The sequence below is a fragment of the Felis catus genome, chromosome B2, assembly GCF_018350175.1.
Source record: "Felis catus isolate Fca126 chromosome B2, F.catus_Fca126_mat1.0, whole genome shotgun sequence".
In the NCBI taxonomy this organism is placed as follows: Eukaryota; Metazoa; Chordata; class Mammalia; order Carnivora; family Felidae; genus Felis; species Felis catus.
In genome coordinates, this window is record NC_058372.1 from 112,929,078 (window position 1) to 112,954,911 (window position 25,834).

General features: G+C 41.1%; 1 protein-coding gene and 1 non-coding gene across 8 annotated transcripts in view; one reads left to right on the plus strand and one right to left on the minus strand.

Annotated features, from left to right (window-relative positions):
- Positions 1-914: 914 nt before the first annotated feature.
- TRNAE-CUC lies at positions 915-986 on the minus strand. The gene has a single exon. It is a non-coding gene; the product is annotated as a tRNA-Glu (tRNA).
- Positions 987-1,785: 799 nt separating this feature from the next.
- The window catches only part of NCOA7 (nuclear receptor coactivator 7), a 163,979-nt gene continuing 139,930 nt past the window's right edge, over positions 1,786-25,834 (plus strand). For 2 of the 7 annotated variants that reach the window (XM_045057994.1, XM_045057997.1), the window contains exon 1: positions 10,933-11,301. Coding sequence is in view for 1 of the 7 variants with exons in the window: in XM_045057997.1 (XP_044913932.1) it covers positions 11,285-11,301 (17 nt within the window). In the remaining 6 variants the exon portion in view is untranslated. Of the gene's footprint in view, positions 2,063-10,932; positions 11,302-11,458; positions 12,008-25,834 lie in introns of those variants that run through there. The other 5 variants (XM_045057996.1, XM_045057998.1, XM_023254324.2 and 2 more) reach the window with 5 other exon arrangements.

Consider the following 25,834-nt stretch of genomic DNA (forward strand, 5'->3'; position numbering starts at 1 on the left):
ACCTTACTTGTACTGACTCTTCTCTAGACTTCCCTACTTAGTTCTGCTCTAGTGGAAGTCAAGCCTGCAAACTTTGGCTCTTTATGCTGCACTCAATCATCTCCTAGGAAGCATTTCCACTCTTGGGCCTTCAGTTCTCACCTCAGAGCTGAATCTCCTCAAAACCTATCAATATTAGTCAAAAATCTCACTCCCTGTACAGGACAAGTTCACTTGGATGACCTCTTCAGACCAGATCTAAATGTAACAGCGCCTCCTGCTTTGCCGTGCTCCCAACCAGCACCCTTTCCAAATTAATAGGCCGTAATCAAACCTTACTCATGTTCTCCTTTGATTTCCTACACAACTGTGATAGGCTGTCTTATTTGCCAGTTCCTGGTGTGCTGGGGGCCAAGGCTCTCCCTGCTCTGCTTCTGGACATTTCTGTTGTAATTATGTACAGAGGCCGATCCGTGCTTTGCTTCTCCTCCCACAATGTGCTTGCACTCTAGTTTATTTAAGGGGACAGGCACTGCAACAGGAAGTGTACCTCATTTCCCCACTCACCACTCTGCTTAGTGTCTTCCTCTTCACCCACCCTCCTCTCTAACCAGGCTTCCCCTGCTTATCTCACAGGACCTCCACCTTGTTCCCTTCCAACTCTCCAGTCCCTATGTGGGTAAGGCATCCTACCAGGGCCCCAGCAGGTGGAACCCAATGTTTACATTCTCCTATGTGCAACCGACCCGCAACCGATGCTTTGAGGAGCAGGGAATGAACCTGTTGTACATGGGCTGGAAAAAAAGGCGTATTTTAAATCTGAGATCAAATAGCGTTTAAAAACGAATTCAATTTTTATGATTGAATGACACATCCGCGATAAAAAGCAGTTTAGATCGCAAAACTTTTTTAGCTTGTAGGAGAAAAAGTAGCGTTTCCCTGACCGGGAATCGAACCCGGGCCGCGGCGGTGAGAGCGCCGAATCCTAACCACTAGACCACCAGGGAGCTTGACTTCGTGCGTTGCTGAAATGTATTTGCTGCTTTAAAAATCTCTACGTAAATCTGGCCAGTAGAAAAGATTGTGATTCTAAGCCCCACCTACTTGGCTCGGGTTTGGAGTCTCAGCTTCCAAAACTGAGGCACAGTTTCTGCGCTCCGAGCCCAGCACCGAGGCAGTCCCTGCGGGAAAAAGCTGGAGCTTCCAACTCCAATCCTCTTCCGAATGCCCTGCTAGAAAAGAGGTCCTGAAATTTCATTCTAATTATGAATGTCTGACTGTGTCGGTGCCTATACACAAGTTAGAGTACTGTAATGTTGGAGAACCTTGTAATTTGCTTTATTATTTTCTTAATCATCTAGCTGCTCTTTCTAAATCTAACCTCTGTCGCTTTCTGTCTTTCCCTCTCACGCAGATGTTAAGTGCCACTAAACATTGTACTCAATCTAGATTGTCACTGGCGAAGCGCATTTCACGTTGTCTTGGCGCGTGGGACACCGCACGCGTCCTTGGCACAAGGCGCGGGCTCTAAAGCTGTAGGTGCCCAAGGGCCACGTGGCCTCTTAGGAAGCAACTGTGTATCTATCATGATGATGACTACTTACTTGGGAGTCAGGCTAACGAAGCCGAGAGAGCTGCGGGTGCCGTGCCTAGTGAAGAACCAGGGACAGCATCTGCACCCGGATCCACCAAACCTTGCCACCCGCTGTGTTTCCATTATGCTTTGTTTTTTGTTTTTTGTTTTTTGTTTTTTTTTCAGTGATATTATCTGGGCAATTGCTTCATCTCTCCGCGTTATGCTCGAGACGCGGCCAGGAAATGATGCAATTACCAGAGGAGTAAAGAAACCTTACAGCCCATCCTCGATTCAGAAACCCTCTTGAAATACGAGCAGAAGGCAACAGGATGTAACTCCTCTTTGAAGTGCCAGCCGTTGCAGTTGAACAAATGTAACCCAAGAGACCCCGCTCCGTTGCAAGATGGAAGGAGGCTTACGTAAAACATAATAAATTCATAATGAACTTGCTCACAACCCGCGGCGCCACTGTGAGTTCCAGCGGGCATCCACCACCGCAGAATCTGGGTGAGCCTGTGCTTGGATATTGTTTCTTGTCTTCAGCAACTCAGAGGTGGTTTAGATTGTTGATAAAATTTGTCTACACTTGTTTAATAATATGCAAACAGGAAGATAAAAGGATTTTTCAGGTCTGATAAACATGGAAATATCACAACTAATTTTTAAACTTAATTATATTTTAGGACACACACCTCTTTCCTATATCAAGGACTTTTTAGGAAATCAAGTTCGGTAGGTGGAGCTCTTATCTTGGAAGTGGGGATTACCAGAATTTAGTAGCAAAAGGTATGGTTTTGAATAAAAAGATAAAGCAGATATTATTTTTAGAATAATTTTAAGTTTTAATAGGGTTAGTCACAATATGCTACAAGAGGACAAAAAGGTGCAGTGAAAATCACCATCCCTCTCTTTTCCCCAGCCAGTAATTTCTTTTTCCCAGAGATAACCAGCGTTAACAGTTTCTTCTATATCCTTCTAGAAACAGTCTATGCATGCACAAGGGAATGTGTATTTTTTCCCAACTTCTTATCTTGAAAAATTCCAAACCTACAGGAAATTCCAAGCGTAGGAAAATGAACGCATATATGCCCTTCATCTGCACTTGTGCTCCCCAATTTAGTAAGATGAGCAACGTGTGACTATCATGCATTGAAATGTGGCTAGCACAAACTTCGATGTTCCATAAGTGGTGAATGCCTGCTGGTTTTTTAAGCCTTAATATGAAAAACAAAATAATGTAAAATACATCATTAATAATTTTTATGTTGAGGGGTTCCTGGGTGGTTCAGTTGGTTGAGCAACCAATTCTTGATTTAGGATCAGGTCATGATCCCAGGTGGTGGGATCGAGCCCCGCCTGGACTCTCGGCTCTAGGTTGGGCCTGCTTAGGATTATTCTCTCTCTCCCTCTGCCCCTCTCCCCACATTTGTGCATTCATTCTCTCTCTCTCTCTCTCTCTCTCTCTCTCTCTCTCTCTCTCTCTCATTAAAAAAAAGTAAAAAGAACAATTTTTACATTGATTACATTTTCAATTAGAAATATATTGGATTCATATATTAAAATTTCACTTTATTTTCACTTTTTAACGTATCTACTAGAATATTTAAAATTGTATATGTGCCCTGTATTGTATTTCTATTTTACAGTGCTGATCTAGAGTCACCAGCTGTTAATATTTTGCCATATTTACTTCTCTTGATCTTTTTTCTGAAGCATTTTAGGTTAGTTGCAGACATCATAACACTTTACTTTTAAATACTTTATCATCTATTTCCTAAGAACAAGCAATACAACTATCATACTTAGGAAATTTACTTTTTTAATGTTTATTTATTTACCTTGAGAAAGAGGAAGAGAAAGCAAGGGAGGGGCAGAGAGAAGAGGAGAGAGAGAATCCCAAGCTGGCTCTGTGCTGACAGCCCTTTGTCCTCGGGCTCTGAGCTGAGCCAAAACCAAGAGTCAGATGTTTAACTGACCAAGCCACCCAGGCACCCTGGAAATTTAAATTTAATAAAATATTATTATTTATTATACAGTTAATAATCAAATTTTTCAATTGTCATAACAACACTTTTTGTATTTTTTCTTTTTACCCAGGATGCACTCAAGGATTATATAGTACATTTAGTTGTCACGTTTCTGTATTCTCTTTTTTTTAATCTGGAACAATTCCCCAATTTTTTTTTTTTTAACAATATTGACCTTTCTGAATAGTGAAGGATGGTTGTTTCAGAAAGGCCCTCAATTCAGATAAATATTTATTTTGACAAGAACCTTAGGTGATGTGTTCTTCTCAGGGCATTACATCAGAATGTGCATAATGCTGATCTATCACATTATCTTTCATGATCAATGCTGTTGCAGAATAATGGCCCCCATGGGGATGTCCCTGTTCTAATCTCCAGAACACATAAATGTGTTACCTCATGTGGCAATAGGGACGTTGCAGATGTGATGAAGTTAAGGGTTTTGAGACACAGGAAATTAATCCTGGATCATCTGAGTAGGCCCAAAATTATTACAAGCATCCTTATAAATGAAGGAGAGAGGCAGCAGAGTTAGTGTCCTAGCTATGTGATCGGAGGAAAACTCACCCTGCCTTTCCTGGCTTTGAAGAGGGAGGAAGGAGACCCTAAGCTGAGGAATACAGGTCCCCTCGAGCCTCCAGAAAGAGAACAGCTCTGCCAATACCTAGAATGAGACTCAGGTCAGACTTCTGGATCACAGAACTGTACGATAGTAAGTTTGTGTTGTTTCAAGCCCTTAAGTTTGTGGGTTTTTTTTTTTTACAGCAACTATAGGAAATATACAGTAACTCTGAGTATTTGGCTAAGGTGTCCACCATACTTTGAGAATGTATGAATCTTCTGTTCCTCAGCAAACTTTCACCTGATGGTTGTAGCATCCACTGACAATCTTTGCTTGAATCAATTACTACCATGGTGATTGCAAAATAGTGTTATTTTATCATTCTCATGTAAACAACTTCCCATTCTCTCCTTTCTCTTTTTATTCTCTATTTAATTTTTAAATATCAGTTTGGACTCACAGTCTTTTTCTGTTTTTGTGCTTTTATTCAAGGTATTATAATCCATCACTGTCATTTTTCTTAATAATTAAATTGTCCCAAATTTGGCCAGAAGGAGTCCCTTTAAGTTGGCTCCTGTATTCTTTTGACATGTCACCCTAAATTTTTGAGCACTTCTTTATTTTCTGTCACAAGATGATCCAGGCACACTCTATACTTTATAGACTGACTTAGGGAGAATTAAGATCTTCATGCATGTATCTTTTCTTTTTTAATTTCTTTGTCTTATTTTTACACAAAGAGGAACGTACTCTACATACTTTACATAAGTTTTTTAAAAATACCTTTTGAAGTATATTTCAAAAATTCTTTAAAAAAATTTTTTTTAATGTTTATTTATTCTTGAGAGAGAGAGAGAGAGAGACAGAGACAGAACGTGAGCAGGGGAGGGGCAGACCAAGAGAGGGACATAGAATCTGAAGCAGGCAGAGCATGACACAGGGCTCAAACTCATGAACCGTGAGATCATGACCTGAGCCAAAGTCAGACGCTTAACTGCCTGAGCCACCCAGCAACCCCCGCCCCCCCCACCACCAAGGATGTCCATTCTTTACATAAAAAGTTATTCATTATTTTTGATAACTAAATAGTATTCCACTGTTTCAATATTTTCTTAAAGCCATTTCATACTGGTCATTTGGATTATTTCCAATCTTTTGCTTTCACCAAAGTACTAAAATGAATGACTTGGCCCAACCTAATTTAGCATTTCGATTTTATTAATTTTTCCCAAAACAACTCAACTTACAGAGTACCAATTTCTGATTTGAAAATGTTGTTATATATTGGAAGAAAAATCATGGCATCCGATTCAAATTCACTTATAGTTATAATTTATTGACAATTTTAGTTTTCAATTTGATTTCAACCTGACTCAGCTATTCTTCTTAAGTTCATTAATTTATGTATTAAAGAGATATTTATTGACTAATATATGTCAGGGACTATATTAGGCACCAAAGATATCAAGGTGAACAAAATGGGATTCTTGACCTTGAAGTTTAGTCTGGTGGGGTTCAAGTAAATAAGTAATTACAGTAGAGTAGTGAATAGTAAAACACAGCTATGACTATATTTTAATAAATTTATTTAATATATTAAAAATGCACCACTCATCATGCATACTTTGCTGATGGGAGTGTAAAATGGTACAGTTACCCTGGAAAATAACTTGGCAATTTCTTATAAAACTAAACATGCACTTACCACATGACCCATCAGTTGTACTCTTGGGAACTTATCCCAGAAAAATGAAAACTTGTGTTCACACAAAATCTTTCCACAAATGTTTATAGCAGCTTTTTAATAATAGTCCCAAAGTGGAGACAACAGAAAGGTCTTTCAATAGGTGGATGGTTAAACTGTGGTACATCCATAACATGGAATACTTATCAAAGAAAGGAACCTGCTATTGATCCACATAACACCTTGGATGGTTCCCAAGGGAGTTGGGCTGAGTGGGGAAAAAAAAAAAAAAAAAGCCAATCCAAAAGGTTACAGATGGTGTGATTCCTTTTACTTTTTAAAAATTTTATTTATTTACTTTTGAGAGAGAGAGGGGAGTGGGGAGGGATGGAGAGAGGGGGAGAGAGGGGGAGAGGGGGAGAGAGGGAGAGGGAGAGAGAGAGAGAGAGAGAGAGAGAGAGAGAGAGAGAGAGAGAGAATCCTAAGCAGGCTCTGTACTGCCAGCGCAGAGCTTGATACAGGGCTTGAACCTATGAACCATGAGATTATGACCTGAGCCAAAATCAAGAGTTGGATGCTCAAATGACACTAGCCACCCAGGTGCCCCTGGTATGATTCCTTTTATATAGCACTTTTTGGAATTATAGAGATGAAAAGGGATTCGTGATTTGCAGGAATTAGAGATGTGGTAGGGAGGAGGATGGATGTGACTTTATAAAGGGGTAGGTTGTGGGAGCTTTGTGGTACTAGAACAGTCCTGTGTCTTATTGTGGTGAGTAGAATAATCTGTACAGATGATAAAATTGCCTAGAACACACACACACACACACACACACACACACACACACACACTCACACGAGTGTATGTAAAACTGATGAAATATAAACTTGAAAGATCATACCAATATCATTTTTCTGGTTTTGATATTGTACTGGAGTTACCCAAATGTTGCCATTGAGGGCAACTGGGGTCAGTGGGGGTGGTTGGAACCTGAGACTTCCCTACACATTTTTTCCAACTTTTTATGAATCTACAATGATTTCCTTTGAAAAAACACTGTTCAGCTTATTGCACTCTAAATTTCTCTCATCTAACAAAGTCAAACAACAACTACCAGTTCAGTTTAGGGATTCATTTCAGAATTTTAAATGATATCTTAGCTACAATGTCTTTGCACCAGCTTATTTGACTAAGTTTTTCAGAAAATGTAAAAAATATGTAATGAATTCTCAAGCTACTGAACAGACTATTTTTAGCAGAAACAAGACAGAGGAAAGTTTCCAAGAGCAGATACTTATTAGTGAATTGTGAATAAAAGAAAAGGGCAAATTTATTGGGCTTAATCTAAGTAATCAACCGTAAGTTCTATGTGCTTACCGGCACCCGGACAGCAATCCATTTCTATATACATCAGTATTTCTTTCTCAATACACTCTGGCAGGCTCCTCCTTTGAAGTGACAAGGAGATTTCCACCTCTGCTTTAGATTTTATGACAAGCCGAGAAAAGCACTGAACCATCCACAAAAGGACCTATTGACATTTTTCTCAAAATTCAAGGTGGTAATCCATGATGATCTGTACCAATGACACCAGTTGTAAAAATGAACCACTGCCTTCAACACTATTAAATCGTGAACTCAATTCTATCTCTCTAGGTCCAGGATAACTACCACAAACATCCAGAGATGACATTAGTATTTACCTCCTCTGGAACCCCTGGGTTCCAACCAACCTAAGTCAGGTGTGTGAGAGGAGGTGCTTCTGTGTGAGAAAAAGGATAGGTTTAACTACTAAAGAGTGAAACTGCTTGGTGATAGTAGACCGAACTCATCACCCAATGCACAAATCTCCTCTCCAGGCCCTTATGGAGAAAAATTCCAAAGGAGTTTCAATTCTTTCAGTAGTTGTAAATTCATTGCTTATCCAGGGAGCTTTTCCTTTTGGCAAAGTGCTATTTGCTGATATCCTGGAATTCCAGTGCAAGGAAATGTAACCAGTGTAGCATTTAAAAACAGACACACTAGCCATGCTTCTTGATTACAAAATTATCTTTAGATATATATGTAAGAAAAATACTGTACACATTTGCAGTAACTGTTTCTATTGTTTGGTAATGTTTCCCAAAGCCCTCCAGGAAGTTGCTTGGGAGAACACCTGATGCCTGACTGCAGGGATCCAGTTGCCCCCCCACTGGTCCAATTTCTATCCTGTGCAGCACAAAAGAGGAAGGCTAGTGAAGTGACCCCTCTTTTCTTCTGTTAAGAGCTAAAGCGATCTCTGCTTCTCCATATCTACTCCAAAGTCTCATCATACAGGGTTCTTTATACCAAAAAAAGCAAGATGACAATTCCACCTAAATTGCCCTACAATGGCCAACAGAGGTAAAAAGGATGGTTTTCATATTTCACAGAGGCCCTCATAGCCATAAAATTAGTGTAGCACTGTAATTTTTCATTAACTCAACATTTACCAAGCACCTACTAGCCAGGTACATGAGGAGTGCCAGGGATACAATGAAAAAACCAACCAACCAACCAACCAACCAACAAAAACCTTTACTATAGTAATGTATATTATTAAAGTAATAGCTAACTTTTCTTGAAGGTCACATTCTAAGCATCATTCATGGATTACCTCATTCAATCCCTCTATCCACCTTGTAAAGTTGATACTATTATCATCCACCTTTTACAGATAAAGCAACAGCGGTTAAGTAACATATGCAAGGTCAGCACAGGTAAAGCTATAGTCTGAAGTCAGTGCCTGAATTCTTAGAGATTACCATGTTCTTAAGAAGTACGCATTCTAATGAGGTTTGATCTTTAGTGTACTAATATTTCCCAAATGATTAAGTATTTCATTTTATCTCTCAATTAAAATTTCACCTTCTATTTATTTATGTATTTTATTTATTTATTTTTAAATGTTAATTTATTTTTGAGAGAGAGAGAAGGAGGGTGCAGAGAGAGAGGGAGACAGGGTCCCAAGAGGGCTCTGCCCTGACAGCAGAGAGCCCAATGTGGGGCTCAAACTCACAAACCATAAGATCATGACCTGAGCCGAAATCTGATGCTTAATGGACTGAGCCATCCGGGGGCCCTTCACCTTCTATTTAGAGCAGCACTCTCCAGAATAATTTTTTGTAATAATGGAAATATTCTATTCTGTCCAAAAGAGTAGCCAGTAGCTGTGTTTGGCTTTTCAGCACTTGAAATGTGGCTAGTTGAATGAAAAAAACACATTTTTAATTTAAATTTAAATGGCCACAGGGCACCTGGGTGGCTCAGTGGGTTAAGCAATAGACTCTTGATTTTGGCTCAGGTCATGATCTCACATTTTGTGAGATCGCAAGCCCCAATTTGGACTCTCAGAGCCTACCTGGGATTCTCTCTCCCTTTCTCTGCCTCTCCCCTCCACCCCACCCCCCCCCCTTGTGCTTTCCCTTTCACTCTCTCAACATAAATAAATAAACTTAAAAAAAAATAAATTGAAGTGGTCACATGTGGCCAGTTTCGGACAGCACACATCTAGAGGATAAGGAAATGATTTTATTTCTTCTGGTTTTTCTATAAAGACAGTGCTTAGGCCAATCAATAAATGCTAAGTTAATGAAAAAGAGCTAGTGAAGAATATTTAAGGGGGAATTTTCTCTCCCTCTAAGCTGAGGAGCACAAATCTTTATTATACCAGGACTTCCACTGTGATGTTATAATAAGTATATGATACAGTATGCAGTCCTAGAGAAGTTCATAAAGATATGAAAAAAGATACTTAAGTTACCTTCAGTGCTTTTGAAAGGCTGACATTTTATCATTGATGCTTATTACTTTTAAAATATATACTCAGTTATATCTTTGTCTAATAAAAAAAAGATCACCAGGTGCCTGGGTGGCTCAATCAGTTAAAGCCTCTGACTCTCGGTTTTGGCTCAGATCATGATCTCTCAGTCCGTGAGTTTGAGTCCCACATCAGGCTGTGTGCTGACAGAGCAAAGCCTGCTTGGGATTCTGTCTTCTTTTCTCTCTGCCCCACCACCCCCCCCCCAAAAATAAATAAAAATAAACTTTAAAAAATCACTAGTTTCTTGAGAAAACATAGGAATGTATATAAAGAAAAAAAAAGGAGACTCTGGGTGGCAAAAGGATGGAAAGAGTCAAGAATTTCAGCTCAATGAACATTTCTGCAAATGTCCTTCTACACACTGCGTTCTAAGCAAACTTCATAACTTTTGTTAGCGTGAGCAACTGCTAAATTCTCATAGGTGACTTTGCTCTGTCACTTACACATCACAGACACATAAACATTTCTATAAACATAGCTGGGTCATTCTAAACCTGGGGGCAAAATACCATGACCAATAATAGGTATCTTTTGGATATGAACTGGGGCTCTAGATCAAAGTCCTCTCAGTGGCCAAGTCATGTGTCAGTGTTTCCTGACTCCTAAGCAGTTCAGCTGCCACCCTCCTCCACATGCTGAAGAAATCTTCCAGATTTTATCGGTTTGTACCGCTATGGAACATGTCTTATCTTTGCCCATTTAAAAAAACAAAAAAAATTAACCTTAGATTTCCAAATCATAAAAGCACCGATCAAAGAAGTGTGAGAGTGGCTCAGTTTCTCTGGAAAGCCCAAACAATGTTCTTTTGATTCAATAAAATCAAGTCTTTGTAGTGTAAGTGGAATTTTCCCTTGAACATAATTAGCAAATCACACAATGCCTAAAGATGTAAACCGGAGGCCCCATTTTATACATGTTCAGTGCAGAATTGAGCGATTATTCCGTTTCTTGCAAGATAGTATAACATGACCTACTTGCAACTGAAATCCAAAAGCCACCACTGTTAAATGCTTGGCTCGGCCTTTGAGGAGAGGCTGATACAGCATCAACAGCATCAACAACCCAGGGGAGGCCACTATCTAGTGGGCCTGTGTGTACGGCCTCTGACACACCAATGTTATCAGGCCAGCTGCAGACTCCGCCGTGAGTTGTATTGTGTGTGTACAAGGGTAATCCTCAAGATCAAATCCTCCTAGTCATCTTGCAGTGCTGGTCATGGGACCACAGAGGAAACAGCTCCCAAGTGGGGATGGGAAGCTCACGGGCACTGCCCCGCTGCTGATGCAAATCCTCCCCCCAACCAAGGCTCTCTCGGGTCTCTGCCAAGTGTCGGCCTGGAGGGCCCAACTGCTACGTCCCGACCGCTGTAATGATTATAATTTGGCAGCATCCGGGATGCAGTACCAGGAACGGGAACGGGAGGGGGAGGAGATGGTGGGCCCCTTTGCGAAACGTAACGCCGGAAAGGACAGAAGGATGAATTAATTGTGGCCAGTAGCCCCCAAGCTGGAAGGAAACTCAAGGTTTTAAGGCCCGGGGAGACGCTTTATAACTTCGGCTCTGCTCTCAAAGCCTCACTTGAAGCGCGGTGCCACGGCAGGCCAGCTGTAGGGGATGCGGCCCGGGGCGAGGTAAGAAGACCCTCCCAGGCTCCACCATCCGGCGTCCGGCCTCCAGGGTAGCAGCGACCTGGCTCTCGGAGGCGTCACAATGGGCCGAGGCCTGCGGAGGCCGCGCGCGCAGCTCCCCGGGGCGGAGCCGCGCGGCCGGGACTGGGGCTGTGCCGGGGCAGCGGAGGCTGCAGCAACCGGGGGTGGCCGGGGCGCCCAGCCTTCCAGCTCCGAGGTCGCCGTGGCGGGGAGGATGCCGCAGCCCGAGCCGCGGCGCCCGGCCGCCGAGCTTTCTAGCCCCCGCCGCCGCGGAGGGGCGCAGAGCGTGGCGCGGGCCGGGCGGAGCTAGAGGCGGGCGTCTGCACCGCGTCGCGCCACCCGCAGTTCCCCGCCTCCGGCCGGGCCCGCGAGCCTGTCGCGGCCGATGCCCTGACCGCGGGCGCAGCTGCAGGGTTGGCAAGGCGCCGCGCCCGGGAAGAGGCCTGAGGAGTCCTGGCGGCGCCCGAGTCCATCAGCTCCGGACGCCGGTCCCCTGGGGCACGCGCCTCGCCGCTCCTCCCTCCCGTCCCTGCTCCTCCTCGCCGCACGATCCTCCCCCGACCCCTCCTTCCACCCACCCTAGAGGATGCGCTCCCCCGCGCCTAGCAGCAGAGGCCACCGCTCCCAGAAATGCGTGCGCCCGATCCCCTTCTCCCGGACCCGCGGAGCCGGCGCCCCCGCCCTGTAGGTAGGTGGGTGAGGCGGGGACCCGCTCTCGCAGCCGCCCGCAGCTGATGCTGCCGCCGGGGAGAGGCGGGCAGCCGGGGCCAGGACCCGCCAAACTTGCCTCCTGCCCGGGCTCGGGAGAGCCCTCGGAGGTGTGCTAATGGCGCTGGAGGCAGACCTCGTTAACCTGACAACCTCTTGTGGAGCTCGGAAGGCCGAATGGTGGCGAAGGAGAGCTTGACCCTTCTCCGCTTACCACCCACCCCCCCCTTCCCCAGCCCCGGCGCGGTGGGCTGCGGGCGGGGGTGGGGAGGACCGGTGGGCTCGTGGCTTATTTGGGCGGTGGGGGCTGGGGGGGTACCGTTGTATTTTCAGCAGCTCAGGTGAAAATATGTCACCGTATTTTTTCGGCTGGATGAGCAGATGCGTTCTTCCTGTTTTAGCCAAACGTGTAAGCACGCAAAGCGTTATTTTAGCGGCACGTAGAAGTAGCGGTGGATTTTTGTATATTTCAGAACTGGCTGGCTGGTATATAAAATTGATGGCTCAGTCCCCTACAGTCAACATTTTAGGGCCAGGTAGGGAAGGTCAGATTATTATTCCAGAAGTCAGATTATTCCGGATGTAGATGAGGCTGGGGTATTCTGCTGCTTACTCGAGGAGCTTCCTGCTTTCCTAAAGCGATGTGTTTTAAGAGTGGCAAGTTTGATACAGGTGTCGGGAGTTGAGAATCTGCTGGAAGGATGCACCCGGGCGGCCAGCAGAGGCAGTCTTGGGCGCAGCCTAGTTTCCAGCTAGGTGTTACGGTTTGTGTTTTGGTTTATGAATTCTTTCTTTTCTCCCAAGTGTGAAGTTCATACATCAGGGCTTTGAGCACGATTCTCTCTTCTCGGGCTGTCCTTTAAAAAAATAATTTTATATTCAGCAAGAAGCTTTAGAGTTTTGGAAAGTAGATCATTGTGAACTCCAATTTTATATTAATGTGTTAAGTAAGGTTTAGAGCTTTGGAAAATGAGCCGATGTCAGCTCCAGGAGGACAGAGTCTTCATCTTGTTCCATTCTGTAATGCAATGCATCGGATGGATAATGGGCGCTCATGAGTTATTTGTTGAATGAACTGTGTTTTAAGCTTCATCTAAAGACAATTGAGGATTACATGTATTTGTCCTGTGGCTTTTGAAGTTAACTGGATTTTAAAAATTGCCTCTTTTACAAAGAGTTAAATTAAATTCTCTTAACAGTTTTAAGTATGAATTTTGGCATTCTCAGGACCACATGCTATCCTTCTTTAATTGTGTTATTAAATGAGGTAATTCTCTTCCACTCCTAATATAAGTGCATTTCATTCTAAGCTTGCAGATTTTTTAATGTCGTTGATAATCAGACATATTTCTAATAAACTCTCAAATACAATTTCAAAAATACATTTCATGTTTAAAAGAAAATTATGTTACTCCAGAGGTAACAGTGATGTGGTTAGTAAATGACATATTAACTCTGGTTGATTTGAGTTGTTGTGGATGATCTAATTATATTTTATTACAGGTAAAGGTAAAAATAAAGCATTTAGAAATGTCTGTGACTCCTAAGTGTTTCAAAATATATGGTATACCCATTTTAAACTGTATAGGTTTTCCTCAGTATATAAGCATATTGATTTCCAAATTTGTCAAATTTTGGAATCAGGGATTTTGAAGATCCCATGTCTTGATGCTTTTAAATTTTGTGTTATCTTGGAAAAATCAAGGATAACTGTATCATATTTCATTGGCTATGTTTTTTCACTATGAAATTTCCTGTTTTGATTTTGTTTTTATTTTCTTGTTATATAAGTTTTATGAGTCAGTCAGTATTAACCTCTTTTCAGTAACTTTATTTAACACAATTATCTGGGAGTAGTCCAGTCATTTATTTTCTTTATTTTTTCTTTTTTTTTTTTTTTTGTCATTTAAAAAAGATGTTTTTAAGATTTTATTTTTAAGTAATCTCTATACCCAGCTTGGGGCTGGAACTCACAACCCTGAGATCAAGAGTCGCATGGGCCAAGAGCCAGCCAGGAGCCCTTTTTTTTTTTTTTTTTTTTTTTTTTGTCATTTTAATACCTCATCACTATCCTCACTACATACTACCCAAAAAGCTTACTTTCATAAAACTATGGTAAGCCACAGTTTATTACTATTGCTCTGCAGCCTAGTTGGGCTCTTCCTAGATGGGGAGGAAATCAGATTTCTATATAAAAGATGGTAAGATTGGGGGAACCAATTGTGAGAGGGAACATATGAAAAATATTATGATTTATTAAAAGGAAGCAAAAATCCTCCCCCAAATAAAGATAATTCTATTTCATATCTTTGTAATCAAGAATATTGAGCAGGTAATTTACATGGCTTTTACTTGTTCACTTTAATTTCTCAAAAGAGCCCTCACCTATGGTTACCTAAACTTTTTACTTTGTTGCAGATAATAAACACTTATTTGTTCATTTGACAAATAGAAATTGAGTGCTTAGGCTGTGCTGACACTCTTGGCCTTGAAACCATCAAGTAAGAGCTAGTTTTTAATCTCAGAATGGGAGAGGCATTTTTCTGTGTGTCCTGCATCCAGATGCGCAATGTCTCTGATTGGATGACTCACAGGGCCCTATCTGGTCAACCCCCAACACCCTGCCCCCATATGCACTACTGGAATGCAATTCTAAGACTCAGTATACTCTCTCCTATCTTTCTGTATCTTTCCCAAGATTTTATTGCCAAAATTTCTATCCCTTCCTTTCAAAATGTTATTGACTGTCCCCCTTTTTTTTTTTAATCACAGTTCTTTTGTATCCCAGCCCATAATTTTTGTAGTTGTTCTTTACATCCAGTGGTATCTACCCAATTTATATATGTTGGAACCAAAATTGTTATGGTTGCAGAAAAAGTATGGAAAAGAAAATTTGTATGACCTTGAATTTCAAATATGGGGAACTGGTGGTTGAAGAATAATTGTTGTCTATTAATGTCCTCTGAACAATGGCATAGAATGCCTTTGTACATACCAGAGAATATCAGTTGTCTGCACAAAAATTTGATCTGAATCTCAACTGGGAGAAATGACGCGTACAGAAGGTTGGCAGAATAAAGGCCATTAAGTCCACATATTCCATTCCAATTCTAGATGTTAGACCAGCAGTCGAGCCAGATTTTCAGAAATGATGTGGTTTGGTTACCTTGTTTTGCTTCCTTTGCACCCCCACCCCCTCGGTTGTGCTCACGCTGAAGGATTCTGCTAATAACAGCAGTCACAAGAAACCTGCTGTTCTGTTACTTAGGAGTTGCGGTTACCAAGATCATGGTTCCTTTTGCAGCTCTTGTGTGAAGACCCAGGCAAGTTCCATTTAGTGATGAATGCCAAAGAAAAACTTTACTTCCCCTGCACCATTATTATGTCTTTTTTTCATCATGCAAAACTAGGATGACATTATTGATTATATTTCCCTTCTTGATTTGGCAACATACAAATGCAGAATCAAATTTGCAACTCAATTTTAATAACCCTGTAAAAACTTATGACCTAATATTGATGTTCTGACTTTTCCTTGGTATTGGGCTTCTGTTCTACCTTGTTTCTCTTGATTCTTATTTTTATATAATTATATTTTCCCACTTTATTGAATTTATTATTTAAAGCTGACTCACATCCTTTGTGAAACAAGGCAAAACATAACACACAAAACCAAATGAAAACATTTGCAGAATTGATCTCTGGACACATATGTTTTTGATTAACAACTTAATTCCATTAAATATCATTTGAACAAGAATTGAAAGTTTAGTATATTTGAGCTTATACAGCCAAATGGAAAACAATGTGCCTTAGCTTAGCAAAACTAAATTCCTCTTATTTATTTATTTATTTACTTATTTATTTATTTATTTATTCATGTATTTATTTTTGAGAGAGCATGAGCAGGGGAGGGGCAGAAAGAGATGAAGACACAGAATCCAAAGCAGGCTCCAGGCTCTGAGCTGTCAGCACAGAGCCTGATGTGGGGCTCAAACCCACAAACCGTAAGATCATGACCTGAGCCAAAGTCAGTCGCTTAACTGACTGAGCCACCCAGGCGCCCCAAAATTCCACTTATTTATATTTGAGTTTATATAGCCAAATAGAAAACAATGTTCTATAGTTTTGCAAAACTAAATTCCACCTATTTTGTAACTATTAAATTCATGTCCACTTACCACTTATTTAAAGTTGGTAAAACCATTCAGGGGCGCCTGGGTGGCGCAGTCGGTTAAGCGTCCGACTTCAGCCAGGTCACGATCTCGCGGTCCGTGAGTTCGAGCCCCGCGTTGGGCTCTGGGCTGATGGCTCAGAGCCTGGAGCCTGTTTCCGATTCTGTGTCTCCCTCTCTCTCTGACCCTCCCCCATTCATGCTCTGTCTCTCTCTGTCCCAAAAATAAATAAACGTTGAAAAAAAAAATTAAAAAAAAAAAAAAACATTCAATTTAAGTCAGTTATTTCTGGAGTATCTGCCTCATGTGTTTTGTTAGGCTGAACAGGAGATTTATTCCTCCTAATTTTTAGAAAGTTATTTTAGCCGAAGAGCTACCCTAAACTAGCTTAACACTCATCATAGTGGACCTCAAATCTGACCTCTTTCACATCAGTAATTTATTTGATTCATCTTTGTCTTAATAAATCAGATTAATAGATTCTTCTAGAGCCTCTTTTATTTACCAAAAATTTAAAAGATCAAGCTGAGTTAATTGACCAAACCTTCTTGATTCTGATATTTCAATAACTACCTGTTAAGTTGGTTGAATTTAACGAGGTAGTTATTTACATTTATATGATGCCAAGTTCAGTTTGATATGTTTGTCACCCAGGTCAACAGATAGATTGGTCCTTCTTAAGGTGCAGTCCAGGAGCCTTTGGGGCAAAAATAATCTGAGTTGAAAAGTGCACTTTGAGGTGCGCTTGGGTGTCTCAGACGGTTGAGTGTCTGACTCTTGATTTTGGCTCAGATAATGATTGATACCAGGGTTGTGGGATCAAGTCCTGTGCAGGCTTTGTGCTGAGCGTGGAGCCTGCTCAAGATTCTTTCTCTCTTTCCGTCTGCCCCTCTCCCCCTGCCTCTCTCAAAAACAAACAAAAAAGTACAACTTTAACCATTAGAGTGGTTTGGAGAGAGATGTGGGCAGATTTTTACATAGAAGCATTTCATTTCAATAACCTATATGTCTTTTTAAAATTTTATTTTAATAGTAGATAATACCTTTAAAAATTTTTTTTAATGTTTATTTTTGAGAGAGACACAGAGCGCAAGCAGAAGAGGGGCAGAGAGAGAGGGAGACAGAATCTGAAGCAGGTTGGGCACAGAGCCCAACGTGGGGCTCAAACTCATGATCTGAGCTGAAGTCGGCTGCTTAACCAATTGAGCCACCCAGGCGCCACCCTTTTTTGATTCAAAAGGTACAAATGGTATATAATAAAAGGACTCTCTCATCCTCTATCCCTGGTTACCTGCTTCCTCTGTTTACTGGCAACCAGTGCTACCAGTTAATTGGGATCCTCCAGTGACATTTTATGCATTTGCAAGCAAATATGAACGTTCAGTCTGCTTGTTTTATCTACTAACCATTTCTCGAATTCCCTTCTCTCCATTCCCACTGCCCTTGTTTGGCTCCTCAGATGCTTTGGACAGTTGCCTGCATTTTACTTTCTGCTACATTTCAACTCTCCACATTTCAGCCAGTCTTCCTTCTACACTTCCCTCTTCAGGGGCACCAGGGTGGTTCAGTTGTCCAAGCATCCAACTTAAGGCCAGGTCATGATCTTGCAGTTTGTGGGTTGGGCCCCATGTCAGGTTCTGTGCTGACAGCTCAGAGCTTGGAGTCTGCTTCAGATTCTGTTTCCCTCTCTCCCTGCCCCTCCCCTGCTTGTGTTCTCTCTCTCTCAGAAATAAATAAATATTAAAAAAAATTAAACGTCTCTCTTCATACCTTCTAAAGGATTCCCATCCTACACAGGAAGGAGTCCACCAGAGATCTTACTGGGCTCTTGGGCTCTGGAGGAATTCATCTTTTACCCCTTGTACGTTCCTGTCATGCATTTGGCCTGCAGTTCTTGACTCCTTCCCTTCCCCCCTTCACCCCAAATTATAGACCTTTATGACAGTCCGATGAAAGTTCATGATCTCATCACACACCACACACCATTTTGCCTGCACATCCTTCTTTTGGATCCCAAATTAAGAATCTCTACTACCATATAAAACTGCTTGTCACTTCCTGCATATGCATAGCATATGATTTTTCTTCTCCATGCTGTTCCCTCTGGAACACTCTGTGCTCCCATTTTGCTTAACAAGACACACTCACTTCTGGTGTCATCTCCAGGGGGCATTCTTAGGTGAGATTCCATAAACTCATGAAGACTTCCCCACGTAATACAGCGTCCCAAATTGGTTTCCATACTGGGAATAGGCATTTCTCATAAATAGCAAAATTGCTTTTCTAGTAGAAATGAACTATGACTTTGGATAGCATGTTATGATCAGTTAAAAAAGAAAAAAGCCCAGGCTGAAGCGTTCATTTAACCATTCATCCCTCTTCTACTCTCCCCTACCCCCAGTAGAGTACATGTCTATCATTTTCTCTAGCATCCCTGACTTACTTTACTAATTCTCTCTCAAACATTGTGTTAACCACCTTTTAAGATAACTTTTGTTTATTATGGCCCACATCTGGGAGTGTGTCTTTTGTGCCTCCGCCCTTGGGTTTGCCTCCGTGATTGGTACACAGAGTGGCAAAAACCTCCAGGTAGGGTGCCATTAAACATCGACCCTGTCAGATGATGCGAATCATCTGGAGAGAGTGGTCCATCCTAAGAAGTGACTCCTAAGCATGTGAAGGAGGTATTTTTAGTTCCAAGCCAAGTAATCAGAGGGTGTCCTGTGTGCTCAGTTTTATTGCAAAGTGCCTGGCACGAGGTAATTTGCTGTTGACTGATTAACAGAGGATTTAGAGAGTAAGAATATAATAGTGTTTGTTCAGCACTGTTCATGTGGAATCCTGGCTGGTGGATGATTCTGATCACTAATCAGGTATGCCTTGTAGAATAGGAAAAAATCATGAGATGACTTTGTAGTTATGAGATCCTTCCAGATCTTTCATTTTCTTTCTGTAATTCTCACCTCAGCAAACATCAGATTTACTGATTTGTTTCCTCAGACCTGTTGGTGCTAGGAATTGAGGGTGTCCTGAGGAGTAGTCATGAATATTCTAGCCATCAGATAAAAATAGCCCCTGCTGTATGATATAAAGCACAATTTTAGGCTGTTGGGAGGGCCTGCTCATTCCTTATGGTCCCAGTATTTACATCTGAACCCTCCTCCCTAGGTCTTGGTGATTCCCTTAATACACCGCCTGTCTACTGGGTTCCACTGAAACAGTTCATTAGTAGCCCTCTGATCTCTCAAATCATGGCACTTTCCAAAATAGTTTGTTTAATATGCCTTAACTTACTTAAAAAAAATTTTTTATCGCTTATTCATTTTGAGAGACAGAGACTGAACACGAGCGGGGGAGGGGCAGAAAGAGAGAGAGAGACACAGAATCTGAAGCAGACTCCAGGTTCTGAGCTGTTAGCACAGAGCCGGATATGGGGCTTGAACCCACACACCGTGAGATCGTGACCTGAGCTGAAGTCAGATGCTTAACCAACTGAGCCACCCAGGCGCCCCATATGTCTTAACTCTTTTAAAAGCATTCTATCAGAAATTGTTTTAGTCCGTTCAGACTGCTGTAACAAAATACCATACATCGGGCGACTTGTAAACAGCAACATTTATTGCTCCCAGTTTAGAGACTGAAAGTCCCAGATCAGGGCGCCAGCTTGGTCGAGCTGTGGTGAAGCTCCTCTTCCAGGTTGCAGACTACTGACTTCCCATTGTGTTCTTGCATGGGAGAATGCGAGAGGGATCTCTCTGGGACCTCTTTTATGAGGGCACTAATCCCATTGATGAGGGGTCTAGACTGACCTCATGACCTAACCACTTCCCAAAGGCCCCACCTGATATTGTCACCTTGGGCATTAGCTTTCCAACAGATGAATTTGGGGGTGGTGGAGACACAATCATTCAGTGTATAGCAGGAACAGGAAATTCACAAATCAGTAGCTACAGATAGCCAAGACATGAAAAAGTATTCAACTTCATTGTATCAAAGAAATGCAGATTATAATTAGATTTTAAAAGTCCATGACAGTGGTGGGAAGATTGAGGTTGGGTCATATTCCTTTTTTCATAGGCGGTGAGAAGGTATGTTGGTATACTTTATTTTGTTTATTTTTTAAAGTTCATTATTATTTTATTTTATTTTTTGGGAGAGTGTGTGTGGGTGGGTGGGGGGGGAGGAGCAGAGAGAGAGAGGGGGACAGAGGATCTGAAGCAGCCTCTGTGCTGACAGCTCTCTCAGCAGAGAGCCTGATGCAGGGCTCAAGGTCATGAACTATGAGACCGTGACCTGAGCTGAAGTCAGACGCTTAACTGACTGAGCCACCCAGGTGCCCCTATGTTGGTATATTTAGATTGACAATAGTTTAGCTAATAGAATTTTTTGGCACCAGTGGTTCTATCCTAAGAGTGCATCCTAAGGAATTCAGGAATGAGGCTTAATTTCAGTGATTACTGTACTGTCTTTGGGCGGCATGTGAAATGGTCGAGGGGTTAAGAGGAGGGGTTCTGGAGCCAGGTGCTTCACTTGGAATCCTATTCCACCCCTTACCGGCCCTGTGAACTTAGGCAAGTTAATTTCTCCTTGATTTTATCATCTATAAAATGAAGATAATAGTATCTACCTCCCATACTGTATTGAGAATTCGATAAGTTAATATATGTAAGGTACAGTCACAGAGTAAGCAACTCTAAGTGTTAGTTGCTATCAAGGGTGATGATTTGAAAATTTGAGACAAATCCAACAGTGGAGTCATGTTAAATGATGGTATACCAAAGACCCTAATTTGATTTTAAAACATACCTGCATAGAAGAAAAGACAGGAAAGTGACAAAATAGTAAAGCTTTCCCCCCTTGATGGGATCATAGGTAATGTCTGTTTTTCACATTTTTATTATCCATATGTATTACAATGATACTTGTTAGAAATTATAAAATTAATGTATCATAGGATTCTTATATTCTTGAAGTTTCTTTATCAAATGTATATTCATTTTGACATATTTTACTTTCTCTTCCTCCTTTCAAATCTGCTAATATTTCACTTCCCCAACATTTTCACCCACATGCCATCTGCTTGATATTTTCTTGCACTTAGCTTGCTTGTTTTGTGTATAGATCAGCCCCAAGGCTAGTTCTTCAAGAATAAGTAGACCAAATGAAATGATCGATGACATTTTAGTGGTGGTAGCTTTCTCATGGAAGTTTAAGCCAGAGAATGCAGCTGCCATGATAATGGCTCTGTATCTTCTCTACATTTCGGGCACTCCTCCTTATCTCCTGCTCCCCATCTGAATGAACTCAGCACTCCAGGACCCCTCTCACACACAGGTGTAATTCCTGCCTCTGGGGCTGTTGACTGCCCCCTTTATTGGAGATTTCCTACACATTTCTTCCTTTAAAGCCAATATTCTGCACCAGGTTGATACTTAATTCCATAAACACTTTCCAGGACATCTTCTCTACCCTGATTATGGTTATTTTGGCACTTAACTATTTGTACCACAAATTAAATATTGGCTTGTTTTATGGCTTAGTTGTTCTTACAGTAAGCTGATAGGGTTGTGTTTTATATTACTCTATGCCCTTCAGTTTTCTAGCACATGGAACACAGGAATATTGGATGTTGTTGCGGTGACAGTATTCTTAAGAGATGATTTATGAGTTTTGTGTTCCATCTTTCCTCTGTCCAACCTTCTCCTTCCTTTATTTTCAAAATCAGAATGTTACGTCATTTGGTTCTCTCAGTCTTCTAGATATTTACCTGAAAATTTGATAATATGTTTTCATTCCTAAAGCCTAAAAACCAAAGAGCTCAGTTGCAGAGAGCACCATGATTAGCAATGGGTTTACGATTGGGGTCCAGTAACATACAAACTAATCCTAATTGCAAGGACACCTCTGTCATAGTCTCTAAAATATTGCTTGTTTCATCAAGACAATTTAATGAATCTTCCAGAGAATGTGTTTAAAGTTCATAAATATGTTAGATTCTTATAGATCTTGCATTTCCTGGAAAGGACAAAATCCTAGGAAATGTTTTCATATGTCTACCCTTGTACGCTGGACCAGTGGTTTCCCAGCTGGGGTTCACGTGCCCCATGAGGGTAAGGGAAGAAATTGTTAGAATTTCTATATCATCTTTTCATGACTTCTATTTTTGTTACATGTTTCACAATGCATATATTAGTGCAGAAGACATGTTTTTTAGAAGAAAATATATATAGGGGCACCTGGGTGGCTCAATCGGTTGAGCGTCCGACTTCGGCTCAGGTCATGATCTTGTGGTTCGTGGGTTCGAGCCCCACGTCGGGCTCTGTGGTGACAGCTCAGAGCCTGGAGCCTGTTTCAGATTCTGTGTCTCCCTCTCTCTCTGACCCTCCCCCATTCATGCTCTGTCTCTTTCTGTCTCAGAAATAAACGTTAAAAAAAGAAATTAAATAAATAAGTAGAAGTAAATATATATATATATTAGGATTTTATGTTCAGGTACTTTTATTGACTGGAATATAACTTTTAAAATGGAGGCCACCAGGGCTCCTGGGTGCCTGAGTTGGTTAAGCGTCTGACATGATTTCGGCTCAAGTCATGATCTCATGGTTTGTGGGATGGAGCCCCACATCAAGCTCTGCGCTGACGTTGCAGAGCCTGCTGGGGATTCTCTCTCTTGCCCTTTCTCTCTACCCCTCTCTCCCATTTGTTCTCTCTCTCTCTCTCTCTCTCAAAATAAATAAGTAAACTTAAAAAAATAAAATGGAGACCACTGATCTGAATAAAAGGCAAGACCTTATTGTTCTATACCCCGAAGTCAGTTTCTATTAGGTATTTAGCCATAACAAATTAAAAATGAACTTGATAAACATAGATCCTATGCTAGCCTAAGCTAGGAGTTGTAATGTGCATGTGCATGTGCTTATGCACATAAAACATAAGACATGTTCCCTGCCTTTAGAGAGCTTACAGCCTGAGTAGAAGAATGGGGCATGATCAGTGATTAATTAGAAAATGGTACAAGATAGCATAGGTGTGCATGGGAAACCTAACAGCGTGAGACTATATTTATGTTAGACTAAAATTGCTAAAGTATGATAATAGCAGCATAATACACGGTGATGCTGTGTTCTCAGAATATTTCAAAACCCTGTTTATGTTCAGAATTTTTTTCTTGGTAATCAGGTCAGTTCTCTGTCTACCTATTCAAATAGCTATGCTTAAATTATCTCCTAGGTACAGATGTTAATTAACTGTGGAAGCTTTCTGCTCTAATACTCAAAAAGTCATACCAGTGCTCTCAATTACTGGCTGACATTTCTGTAAATTCCAAGAGAAAGTGGCGGAACAGCCATGGTGGGAAAGCAGTAACATTTTTGATGCGGTGTTCCTGTGGAACAGTGATGGTGTATACAATTTAAAACAAGCAAATTCATTTCCTAAGGCTGCTCTGACAAGGTAGCACAAACTGGGTAGCTTAAAACAACAGAAATTCATTGTGTTACAGTTCTGGAGGTTAAAATTCTAAAATTGAGGTGTTGGCAGAGCCATGATCTCTCTGAAACTTGAGAGAAATCCTCCGTTGCCTCTTCCGGCTTCTGGTGATTTGCTGGCTGTCCTTGGAATCCTTGGCTTGCAGCTACATCACCGTAATCTGCTCTGTTATCACGTGGTGTTCCTGTGTGACTCTGTCTTCATGTGGCCCTCCTCTTCTAAGGACACCAGTCATACTGGATTAGAGTATCCACCGTACTCCAGTATGACCTCATCTTAATTGCATCTGCAAGTACCCTTTTTCCAAATAAAGTCACATTATGTGGTATTGTGGATACAACTTAAACCTTTGGCACGGGGGCAAGGGGGTAACACAGTTCACCTCATAACAAAAAGTAATATCAAAGTCTGTGGGTAAGTATAACAAGATGTGCATGAGTTACCCTTGGTGTCAGATGATGCCTTCTTACAGTTAAACTTCCATAGCCATGCACATTGGGTAAGGGATGAATGACAACTGGACGGAAAGGAAGATTTCTTGGCTATTTGTATTAATTGGCTGCTTCTGTCTCTGGGCTTTGGTATTCCAGGCCTTAGGTAGAGTTATTCTTATAGACAGTAGTATGTAATATGTGGCTTTGATCTTCCTGGTAAAAATCCACAAAGTAATTTGTGGATCAGGATATTTCTAAGGGTGTATTGGTTTTTTGTTTTTGTTTTTTTTGTGTGTGTGATACAGCTGCATAACAGCCTCCAAATCTTAGTGGCTTAGAACCACAATTATTTATTTCATATTCCTAAATCTGTAGATTGACTGCGGTTTGGCTGCTCTTGGTTCAGTTTGACAGGGGTGGGCTGGATTCCAAAGTTAAGGTAGGAGTTCAGGTCAATTCTACATGTTTTTATCCTGGACAGGGCTGAAGAAGCAAAAATTGCTACCTGGAGCATGCTCTACTAGTGGAGAGCAGAAATTTGCCAGGCCTCCTAGTGCCTCAAGTTGAATTAGGTACATTGTTAATTCTCCCCGTTGGTCAAACAAACCACATGGCCAAGGGGGGTGGATGCAGGCTTCGCGCAGTAGTGCAAAGCGCCACAAGGTGGCATAGCAAAGGGTGTGGGTGTAGATTTCTGGAACAGGGAGGAAGTGCGGAATTGAGAACAATCCACTGTAGCAAAGGGCCATTTTCTTTTGAATCCTACAAGAATTTTTTTATGAAGCAACTTACTAAACCTTTAAAAGAAAATGTATTTAAGCCACAGACTTGGTTTCTTAATCCAGTCTCTTGGAAAATTGTAGTTGAATATATCGTACATTTTTTTTCCAAGAAGAGGTCATAGTATTTCACAATGCGGATTTAATTTTGTATTGGGCAGATTTCCTGTTAGACACTTTTCATTATGCCTTCTTCCTGAACCCATATTTGTGTATTTAGCACATTTTAGACTGTACTGACCAAAGCACCACATGACCCTCTCCATCTTTACATTAGACATTGGAGGAGAATCTGGTAGAATTGCAGTCCTCTTGAACATGCTCTGATAGAGAACATTTTCATTAAGGGTAAAACTGTTTCTGGTTTACATGATTGTTGACCGTGCACCGCTGTTGAAGTATAACCATGAATGGTTGTTTTCAGTGTTGTCCTGCTTCAAGCATCTTCCCTAACAACACTGGCCCATGTGACCTTGTCCTTTTCCTTCCATTAACACCTCTCTGTACATAACACATTTTATTAGACATTAATTTTTATAATATTCATTTTTTTCTAATTTTCTAAAAATTTATGTTAATTTTATCTCCTTGTCTAAAATCAAAGTTTTCTTAGAGCCCATTGAGTCCTTTTTAGATTCATAGGTTTTAGATAAATAGTATGGTGGTAGAAATAAAACAAGTTTTTAGCAAATGCTTACTGAATTGAAGAGATTGAATACGTATGTGTGACAAGGCACTATTTTGGAATAAGTGTAAATTGTATTTTGCCTCTTGTACTCTCCATTGTAAATAAATATACTGAAAGTACATTAAAAAGAATGATAATTCAATTATTTTTTAGTTTACATTTTTACAAGTGTGGGCGTATGCCAGTATATTTTGAAAATGCATGCAACTGCAGATACTCTCCATAAGAGAACAAAGAAGCACA